The sequence below is a fragment of the Buteo buteo genome, chromosome 11 (genome assembly GCF_964188355.1).
Source record: "Buteo buteo chromosome 11, bButBut1.hap1.1, whole genome shotgun sequence".
Classification (NCBI taxonomy): Eukaryota; Metazoa; Chordata; class Aves; order Accipitriformes; family Accipitridae; genus Buteo; species Buteo buteo.
The window spans coordinates 38,587,010-38,598,390 of NC_134181.1; the positions used below are offsets into that span (position 1 = coordinate 38,587,010).

Genomic DNA, 11,381 nt, shown 5'->3' on the forward strand with positions numbered 1-11,381 from the left:
AAACCTTGTACCAGCTGCTTTTTGCTTTGTGCAGATTATGGCAGATGTACTCATTGGTCTGTATCATAGAAGTAAAGTATTTTGCTGTTCCCGGAAAACTGTTTAGATTTTTTTGCCTGAACTGTTCTCCTTTCCTTTTCCAAAGCCCTTACTGCCCCCCAGGGTGCAAACTTCCTCTCCTTTGAAACTTTCCCCCTGTGGGCTGGACTAGGTGAAATTATTTCTTGAAATATTTAATCCGGCAGTGTTAACTTTGGCCAGTTGAAGTAAATATAAGTGAGTGAAGAGGAAATAATAGTAAAAATTTAACTCTGGTCCCTGAAGCCAAATGCCCACTGCCATACCAGCAGGCAGGAGACAGAGACAGAGAAGCCTGTGATGACGAAGACACATCACACACCGGACAGCCAGCCCCTAGCCAGAGATGACCAGCTTCCTATCAGACCTGGTAAGTACTTGGTGGGGTATTTACATCTGTGACATTTTTGTATGCTACTAGTGTTTCAAAGAAAAAAATCAGTATCTATCTCAGTAAAAACAACAAGGCTCCTATTCATGAAAAGCATCTCAGAAGCGGTTCTGCCCACAGTTTTGAGATACTACAGATGTTTGCACTTCATATGCTCTGCCATCCATCTTTGTCATATTTTTATCAATATGTTAATGTTTCTTAAATGTTTTGATTTACTGGAAAATATTTGCTTACCCTCAAACATAATTTGCTTTGCTTGACTGCTGAAAAAAGAGTTTTGTTAAATACATCACTAATTATTTAGTGCAAGAGATGGCAGGCAGAGGTTTTGAAAGGCAGAGAACAGGACTGGATGTTGGCAGCTGTGGCATCTTGACGGGGATGTTTGTGGGAGCCTGCAGTATTTACATCCTGGCTATGGCTAAGTCTTGAACCCTCACACATCAGTGAGGCACCTCCAATTAGGATAATATCTCTTGGAGAAAGAGCTCCCAGCTCCTGCCGAGCACACTTAACCGCTCGTCCAGGAAAGAGGAATATGTCAGGGCACCTCTGAAGGGCCGGCATTTTTTCATTCATTCATGGCATATTCACTATGTCCTGTGGCAAAGGCTGCTGTAGTGTAAACCTAAGTACCGTGCTGGTTGTGTATTTTTGGATCTGTAACTGACTAGAAAAAAATCAAGGTGGGTTGCCTGTTCTCAAAGCTCCCAAGACATTAAGATGAGCATGCTGCTTGAGACAGGCAGGAAGGGCAAGAGTTGAGAACTGATGATGGTAATAAGAGCTAGAAAAGACATTTTCCTCCTACAGCACTGTTTGAGCAGAACCAGTGCAGAAGGAACATTCTGTCCCAAGACTTTTCCTTGCTGTTCCCACCTCTTCATCTAGGTAAAAAACCATGGGCTGCTACATTGACAGAAACCTGAGTGGAAAAACATGCTACAAGCAACATCAGTCTCTTTTTTTGCTGATTTCAAACTTCTTTTTTTTTTAATTTTTAGCCACTGTGGGCAATTTCAGGAGGCTTTGCCACAAAACTTGAGTTGAGGGATCACTGGCCACTATTCAAGGGCCTGAAGGGTAGCTAGCACAGCAGCTGCTCTCTCAGATAAGATAGGAAAGGTCTGGGTACAGAAGGCCTGGTCACTACTGTGGGCACAGGTCTGAGCTGCAGATAGCCTGGCCACTGTCCAGATAGCAGAAAGGAAAGTAAGACCTCCCTCCTCAAAACCACTCTCACATGTATTAGTGTGGAATGACCTTCAGCTTTCTACTCTGTTGACTAATTATCAAGAAGGGTAGGGAAATGTTCTGGTTTCCATAGATAAAGGCTTCATTTCCTTGGGTTGGATGTAGGGAAATCACAGGAAGATGTACACCTCACACCAGGGCAAGCAGAGGGAACATGCCTATCTGCAAATCCCTTGAACAAATGAGACATTTCTGGAGAATGAAAGACACATTCCAAGACCAGCCTGATGTGGCTACAAGCTTAAGAAGATTTTGTTCTAACTCTGCAGGTACAGTATCGGGGGCTCTTTCAAATGATCCCTGTCCTGGGGATCGGTGGAACATTCCAAATTGGCTTTCAAGTTTCTACCATCACCTACACATCTCAGGTAGGCAAAGATGCACGTGGCACACTCATTAATGGTGACACTGAGTCTACATTCCTGTTGAGGATGCTCCTTTCCAGCAGTCAGCAAGGGTTTAATCACAGTATTCTCCTCTCATGATTCTTTCCCATTACTATGCTATCATGTAAAGCAGAACATGCCAAAGTGTTGAAAATAGAAGAAAAGAGAGACCTGCAAGCTGTTGTTTATAGACTGTTCCTCAGAAGACACACACTAACTGGGGTGGCATCTGTCTTCCCTATAAACCTACAGCACATGTGCCTACTTCAGTGGTCTCATTTGACACTATTCTTCACTACAGGTCCATCCCTCAGTTCCTCAGATTTCAAAGACAAAAAAACAAGGAATGAATTCCTTTTAATGGCAAAATGAACACACCATACTCTGTTACACTGTGTCTGTTAGCTAATGCACACTTTTAGAGTCTATATGAAATAGTGACCTCAGCTGAAGCAACAAAATTATGTTCTAAATATAATAAAATGCATGCACTGGAGTCACAGTTATTGTTAATGAAAATTGTTTTTTTCTGTCTCAGCATGTTAAGGCTTTCATTAATGAAACTTGGCTGAAGCGATACGGCTACCCCATCCATCAGGATAACCTCTTGTTCCTATGGTCTACCGCTGTGTCCATCTTTGGTATAGGAGGTCTCTTGGGTTCTTCAGGAAGTAGATACCTGACTGTCAAGTATGGCAAGTATGTATGTTTAAAGACAATTTGTCAATTGAATCTTAGCTTAAGGAAATGACAGTTGAGGTTTTAAATGTGAGACAGACTTTTAGGCTTAGTCATGGCTGTAATACAGCCAGCTTAGCAGTGGTGTCAACAGATTTTGCTGCTTCTTGCCCATGTCCTGTGGCACAGGTTAATCAACTGTGCTGCCAGCCAGTCACGCCAGATGCAGTTACTCAGATTGGGTTAGTCTCAGCAAGGAAGAAAGGCAGCCCCCTGGATGAAGACAGAATGGGTTTCTTGGAGGTGCTACTCAAAATATAGCAGTATTGAAATGCTCCTAAGTGCTACATCAATGTGTTTGATGATGGTTTTTCAAGTGAAGAAAAGCTTTAAGACTTTTCTCCACTACAAAACCCAGAAGTGTTCCCAAACTCCCAGGTCTAGCTGTGTGCCAAAGCACACTGTGAGTCCAGAGTATCCAGTGCCAACAGTCTGGAAGGGCTTATTTTGTCCTGGACCACATATGTATAATTTCACAAAACTAGCAAGACAATTTCACCCAAGACATCCTGCGTGCCAGGAGCTTAAGTGTCATTTTCCTTCTGATTTACAAAAATTCTTTTTACATTCTTGCACTTACAGAAAGAAATGTCTCCTGTGCAACAATCTGCTCATGATAGTGGCAGCATCCATCATGGGCTGCAGTAAAATAGCCCAGTCCTTTGAGATGATTCTAATTGGACGGTTCATGTGTGGAATAAGTGCAGGTAAGTGATTTCTCCCACAGGTCAGCAGGGTCTCCCAAAATTTTACATCTTTATTCAAAGTAATAATAACCCTCCATTAAGAAAATAAAATATTAAAGTCAGTGATCCCTTGTCAGAAGGTCTTCTATAACACCCAGAAATAAAGAGCATAATTACTACTAATTTCAGTGGTACCAAATGAAATTCAGCCTTCCTAAGTGCATAAATATTCAGAGCTGTCAGGAATGTTTTGATACAATATGAAACAAGTGTTTTTTCTGATGGAAAAATATGTATAATATTATCTTAATTTTGGTTAGCAGTACTGGAAATTATATGGTGTATGGTTTAAAGCTAGTACTCTCATAAGGCTCCAGACAACCAGGCTGTTCAAGGCCATGGCCAATTAATTTTGACTCTGAACATATTTCAGGTATGTTCTACAAGGGTATGCAACTTGTTTCAAAGCAGTAAGTCCTTGAGATTAGTACAAAGAGCTGGGCATAATCAAGAAAAATCACTCCTGGCAGGTAAACCACATGCAGTGAAAACATGTTGGGCTGGTATTAGTATGCCTTCTATTTGTCTCCTACACAAAAAGTTGCTTTTTCATTCAGTTTGTATGTTCACAGGATGCCTATTTTAACTTAATTCATTAGAAATAATGTCTAATTTTCAAATAACCAGATTTTGTACGTTGCTTCTCTGACATACAGTTGTATTGAAGAACAACAGTTGTATTTTGAGAACTACCCACGCACTCACCCTGCTATGATCTAGAACCTGTATCATGCCTCATGCAAAGACCTCATTTTTATTAAAGAGATTGTATATCCCCATTGCTTTGCCATCACGTAAAGCCAGGAGAAGAACATGTTGCTTTCAAAATAGATATAAGGGGCTGTGACTACCATATCAGGAAAAGGCTCTTGTTACCAGACTAGTTTTCAGCATGTCTGAGTTATTAAGTACTTCACATATAGCTGGAAGCATCAACTCTGCCTGAAATCATCAAAATCATTGCTGGACAGTGGAAAAGAAATACTTGTGTCTCCCCCTAAATCATGTACAAATGAACATTGAACATAGCACTGTATATTTTAATCTGCTATGCATCTACCATACAGCTCTTCTATAGCATTATGTCAGAAAAGGTTGAGATTATGTGGGTTAACTACAAGCGTATTAAATATTGCTACAGGTGTTTAGTTATTCAGCACTTGCATACTCTGTGTTCTTTAAAATATGCTAAGGCTCATAAGAGATACTATGATGAGGATATTACCCACACTCAAAAGGGAAAACTGTACATTTCTTAAGATCAGGAAACTGCACTATACAAAGAGGACCAAATACTTTTGTAGAAAGGGTTAGAACACCTAGTACCAAAAAGTCTTCTATGTGGGTGGAGGTATGAGAAACAATTCGGTGCATAAGGCAGCTATATTCTGTAATGCTTAACTATTTACAGGCAATTTTATTTCCAATAGTTATGAATGTCTTCTTTCTTCTCTCCCATAATTCTCTCCTCACCTCAAGGTCTTTGTGTTCCTCTACACTATCAATATGTTGGAGAAATTTCCCCTAGGAAGTTACGTGGATTTGCAAACTCTACTTCATCTTTATTTTGGTCACTGGGAAAAGCCATAGGGCAAATTTCAGGACAAAGGTATAATACGGTTTATTTCCCACCCACTTAATTTCTGGATCCCCTCTGTCTTTTTCTTCCTCTGCTTTTCCATCCATTCCTTTCTCTTCTCAAAACCAATGCAATGAACTTTCATTCTACACATATGTTTTATCCCCACCAGGGAGCTGCTGGGCAGCCAGTCCCTGTGGCCCATGCTGATGGCCTCCTGCGGACTTCCAGCACTGGTCCAGCTGGTCACTCTGCCCTTCTTCCCTGAGTCCCCACCATATCTCCTCATGCATAAAGGAGACCAGGAAGGCTGCAAAAAAGGTAACCAAGGGCTCCAGTTTCCTGTTCCCCACTTGACTTTCAATTGTTTTGTGAACCTTGCTGTCCCCATATGGAGAAATTAAACAGGACAAAGTTTCTCCCTGCTCATTTCCAAGATGACTGTGAATACCTACTAAGTATATTTTTGTTGTAGTCCACATATAGAACATGAAAGTACTTCTCTCTATAGTTCTGTATTACAAAACCTTTCGCATTCAGCTGACACCACCTGAGCTGTCAGTCTAATGGTAAATTATAAATTATAAACTATAAATGGCTGTTTGCACTGCCGGGCTCCACAGGGCACCCCTTAGCTCTGGTTGTTGGCTATGTACCCTGCTCATACCCTGGGAGAAGGAGGAAGGGAGAAAAGTGGACCCATGGGCAGGGAGGGAGTCATTGTGCACCCCACTAGGCCCCTCTGTCACAACAGGTCCCCCTGTGCAGGAGGGGACCAGGGCTCTGGAACACCCTATAGGACATCTCTGCCTCATACCACAGCCACAGCCCATGCATGCTGTGCTGCCAGACACGTGCATTACCTACTCAACAAACTCCTTGGGCAACAACCAACAGAGACGAATTAACATGGCAGGTCTCGCTCTCCTTCTCCTCCACAGCCATAAGGCAGCTTTGGGGTGAAGGCCATCACCAAGCAGAGATTGATGACATCATGAAAGAGAAGGCAACAATGAAAAACACCAAGATCTTGAGTGTCCTGGAGCTAATGAAAGAACCAGCTTTCCGTTGGCAGCTGTACATGATAGCTACTCTGAGCGCCACAATTCAGCTATGTGGCATCAATGCAGTTGAGTGTATTTCCCCCTTAAAGTCTCAAAACACTTATTGACAACGTTAAAGGAGACATCATGGCTCCCAGAAGCTCCCTCCATTTTTCTCAGGCTTCTCAGGCCACAACTTGCTGTCTGCCAGCCCTCCTACAGGGCAACAGCAGCCTGCAAAGCTTGGCCGGGTTCTTCATGTGACATCCCTCTGCCCAGGTCTTGGTCCTTGCTGGAGTTACCTTCCTCAGTAGTTAGGCTTATTTAACAGCCATGTTTGGAAGCCGTTACAAGGCTCCAGAACCCACTGTTACAAATGAGCCCATCCTATCTTGGCAAAATCTGCAGTATAGTTTTATGTTACTCCTCCCTGCAACTGCTGCTATTTGCCCCCCAGCTCTTACCATCCTAAGATGCTGGGATGGCAGTATGCTCACTGTACCTTTAGAGCTAATCAACAAGCATGCTCACTGTTCTGGCAGCTTCCGCAGTTCTCCCCTTCTTCCTCACAGCAGCACTTTTCTGGGATCATTTTGAAGCCACAGCTTTGCAATGGCCAGCGTGATTCTTCTACGTCTATCATCACAATGCAGCAACATCTGTAAAGGAAATAACACAGTTTAACTGGAACCTTTATCATCTCAGCATATCTCCAAACAGTAGTAGAGATACTTGAAAAGAAAAGTTGCTTGTTTCACCCCCTCAAGACTCCATAACACATGCTCTTCTTTCTTGAGAATATCCTACAATGATGTTTTTGGATGGGGTCCAGAAGAGAAAATAGACCTGACTGTTTCTGAAAGCACCTAAATCAGGACTTTGCAAACCTAATAACATTGCAGCAGCTGGAGGTCCTTTTATCCCAGCGTTTTATCTTTTATCATATTAATTACATTTTATAGTGTTTTTGTCTGCCAATAAAGTGAATACTACCAAGAGTGCAGAATTCTAGCTCACTCCAAAGCTGATCTGCATGCTCCTTGGTTAGCAGCTCCTATCCAGGGCAGTGTCACACAGCTATGGGTAAGAAATCAGTTATTTTCCTCTCTTAATGTTTTATGGGTGGTTTTTTTCCAGATTTATTTTTATACTTTTGAAGTCCTCCAGGCAGCTGGCTTTGATGAAAAAATGATCTCCTATATGTCCCTCTCTGTTGGACTCTCTGAACTCATGGCTACTATAGTCTGTGTAAGTCACATTACTACAGGAATGGGTCACAATTTGCTCTTCTGGCACTGATACCAGTGTGATTTCTGTCCTTCAGAGCTCCATCATTGAGCGACTGGGCAGGAAAGTGCTCCTAAGAGGAGGCTATTGGATCATGGGTTCACTGCTAGCTGGTATCACTGTGACTATCTCTCTACAGGTAAGAAAAAAACTCTTCTCATGGCAGATTTCTCTATCTATTCTATTGATAACCTCTGCTCACAGGCAGGACCATGCTGCTGAGAAAGGAAAGGGAGGCTTAGAAGTGCCAAAATAACTTCTGTGTTAACAGCTTACCCTCTGGGAGAGCAATATCCTAAAGGTCAAGTTTGTCTATACATAGGATTAAACTGCCTCTCAGCAAGTACTCTTGTACTCCTGACTTCCTTTCAACATGATCCCATGAGCTCAGCAAGGAGCACATAAAACACTGGGAGACTAGCACTGAACTCTGATTTCATCAGATTGCAAGCACCAAACACTGGCCAGCATAGATCAAAAGACAATCCTAGGAAAATGGGATTTTCTATTCATGCAGTTTTTAACAAGTGACAACAAAAACCCGGACTCTTTGTGTCAGTTAATTTGAAAATTAACTTTGCTGCAGAAGATACTGGGAATGCACTTATTTGTTCACAGACTGGTGATCCGTTCATCTCTGTAACACTGTGTCATTGCTGTAGCTTCTTCCGAAGCAAGTCTCCTGGGTTACCAGTATCCATCCAAGAGCTACTCTACAGACACTACTGTAAAATTAGCCTTGAAGCAAGGTGGCAGCAGACTTCTATTTTTGTTTCATTCATGAAGGATCTCAAACATAGAAGGGAGAAATCTTTTTTCCCTAAAGCATGGAGTCTTGTATCTTCTTGACTAAGATCTTGGAAAGTTCCTTTTCGGTACCAGTTATTGAACCTATCACTTAACAAAAATGAAGAAAGATATGATTTGGCATTCCCATATCTCTAACAACTGGGGGAAGCATCGTGGGGTCAAGGAGAAAGGAGGACAGAGCAGAAAAGTACAATTCAGGCTTCCCTTTAATTGAAGGCTTCCAAGTTTGACAGCTGCTCTGCACTAGGAAACCTGTTTCTCTGCTCACCTAACAAAAACCTCACTGGTCCATCCACAGGAAAAAGCACTCACATTTCTCTGCCAGTTCCCCCCACACTGTATATTTTTTCTTGAGGTGACAGTGTTGGAAAACATGCAGCATTTCTCACCTATGGTTATCAACAGATTTCACCCAGAAGTTCATTACATTTTTTTTTCCCAGGACTGGTATTTCTGGATGCCATACTGCAGCCTTTGTCTGATTATCTTGTTTGTAGTTGTCTTTGGAGTTGGGCCAGGTGAGTACTTCATTCAAAAAAAATAAAGGAATCAAGTCATGTGAGTTTATTAATATGGTTGGGAAAATACTGCATAATATTGCATAACATTTAGCATAAGTAAATTCATTTAACCTAATCTTTTAGTCATTTAAACCTTGTGGGTACAATCATTGGCCAGAAACTTTAATGCCATGAGGTTTGGCTTTTGCTAACAAGAGGAAAGGAAGAAGGCAAAAAGTATTCGCTGGAAAAATACAGCAAAAATAGAACAAAAGCAGATGGGTAAAAGATTTTTTAAAAATACTGAGAAAAAAGAAAGAAAAAGAAAAGCAAGTGTTCTTTTAAATTCAGTGTTGTATAATGTTACATCTTATCACACATAGACAGCAGTGCAGAAGACCTCCTTTGGAGTAATTCTTTTCCTAGCATATAGTATCCGCTCGTCTTTTTTTTTTTTTAAGCCTATTAATTTTTAAAATATTTGCCTTCCCATATGACAGGGCTGAATTATTTTCCTAACTCAAAGCTGTCGAAGTCCTGTGACTTCAAAACAGAACTGAAATGCCCAGGAAGTGAATCTGGGAAGATCACTCATTGGTGATCTGGCAGTATAATGCTGAATTCTTGTTAGTAATAATAATTGTTATTCCATCCTTACACAGCTTCTTTCATGAGATGTCAGACTTTCTCAAGTGTTAACTGCTTAATTCTTGAATCTCCTCAATAAATGTATTTGAATAATTTGCCATTTTAATAAGCTGATGTCTAGCAGTTTATAAGATGCCACAAACATTTTCTTTTCTAAGAAACAGTGACATACTCAAGTCTTTTGAATGCCAGTCCATCACATTAGCATCTATTTGCTGACTGTGTAATGGTAACACTCAATACAAATGTCCAAACCAAACACATCAAAAAGTAATAATTCTTATTCTTCTTTCCTTTCAGCTGGTGCCACAGTTTCCATTAGGACTGAAATTCTTAGGCTCTCATGCAGACCACCTGCCTTTGTGATCAGTTCAGTTCTCAACTGGCTGGGCGTCTTTGTGATTGGAATAACCTTCCCGTTCATTGTGGTGAGTGACTTTCCCTGGAACAGTCCCCAGGGACACTAAGCTAGAGTTGGCCATGGGAGCAGGAAGAAGAGCAGCAGGAGATGACAATGCCATGTCAATTTAGAGTGGCCTTGGCACCTGCTCTCCCCAGTCCACTTTTACAACTGAAGGGCCCTGATTTGCCAAAGATACTTATTCAGACTGAAGTATTTGTCAAAGGTCAAAATGCAAAGAACTCCTTACCAAATTCAAAGTACTTTGGGACCCAAGTACAAAAACTGTGCCAAGAAAGTGACAAAAGAAGAGATATGCTCATCTTGCTCTCTTTCTCACTTTGCTCTTCCCTGCAGGAAAGACTCCAGCACTTCTGCTTCCTCATCTTTATGGGGGTACTTTTCACTTCAGGGATAATTATCCACCTGTTCCTTCCAGAAACAAAAGGGAAATCAATTGTGGAAATCACAGAAGAATTCAATAAGCTAAACTTTAAAAAGAAGCGTATTACAACAACTCCAAATCATGCCACAGAGGATTACACCTTCTGCACCAGGCTTTGACTGGCCATTAGGGAGAGTGAGCCTTTCTTAAAAGGAAGGAAAAAAACATATTTGTAATTTTCTGACTAGCAAGTCAGTCCAAATGGACTGTCAGCTTTCATATCTGTCACTTACAAGGTTCCCATTTTGCCAAACCAGCACCTTTCTCAAGCACTCCACTCTGGACAGCTTAGAAAAGGGATGATGGCTCATATTAACGGGATAGACTCATGTGAATCATGAGCATGTTGGCTTAACTTGCTGATGTGTAAATCTCTTCTTAACAGAGCAACTAATACACACTGAAACTACATGTAGAATTTATAAACACTCTGCTGACCACAGAGAAAGGGAAGACCTGTGATGCTCTCTCTCTCTATGATTTCTGAGTGTGTTTTTACAACCCTGAAATGGGAATAGTGAAGTTCTTGGCTTGCTATCTCTGGCTTGTGTTCAATCCATAACAGATTAAAGAAAAAATTTAGTGGAATAGGAGAGTAATTCTTTGTTTCTCTAGACTCAACTGAATAATCAAACCTTGCCAGGTTCCCATGCATAACTCCATGTTGTCCTTGTGTTGTAGTCTGACAGACTTCAACCCTTTTGGACTGAAGTTTTCAATGTCAGCAGCCATCCTTGCTTTGACTTAAATGTAATTTTTTGCTAAAAAATTCAGCCATTTGATTCTAAGCTGACTTGTTTATGAAAAAGTGTGGGGAGAAAGTTCCTATACAACTCTTCTCAAGGAATAGCGCCTTTCAGTGGCAATACAGCTAAAGGACTTGTGGATAGAATCCAGTTGCTATAAAAGCACAAGAATCTAGAGTCATTTTAGATACTCTGTACTATCTTGCCCATCACCGTCATCATCTCCAGTCTGTAGCTCCTATTTCAGGATCAGAGCTCCCACAGATATCTCATAGGCTGTGAATCCCATAGCAATTTAGCTGCTACTTTCCTTTGTGTGACTTTCAG

The 11,381-nt window shown here is 41.2% G+C and overlaps 1 protein-coding gene across 1 annotated transcript; it reads left to right on the top strand.

Moving 5' to 3' along the window:
* The first annotated feature begins 352 nt into the window (after window positions 1-352).
* On the top strand, window positions 353-10,427 carry LOC142036448 (solute carrier family 2, facilitated glucose transporter member 11-like). The gene is made up of 12 exons (XM_075039623.1): window positions 353-448; window positions 1,996-2,094; window positions 2,651-2,811; window positions 3,433-3,557; window positions 5,076-5,205; window positions 5,348-5,496; window positions 6,117-6,304; window positions 7,356-7,466; window positions 7,543-7,644; window positions 8,758-8,833; window positions 9,764-9,891; window positions 10,221-10,427. The coding sequence occupies exons 1-12, from the start codon at window positions 425-427 to the stop codon at window positions 10,425-10,427; spliced, it is 1,500 nt and encodes a 499-aa protein (XP_074895724.1). The 5' UTR covers window positions 353-424.
* Window positions 10,428-11,381: the final 954 nt, after the last annotated feature.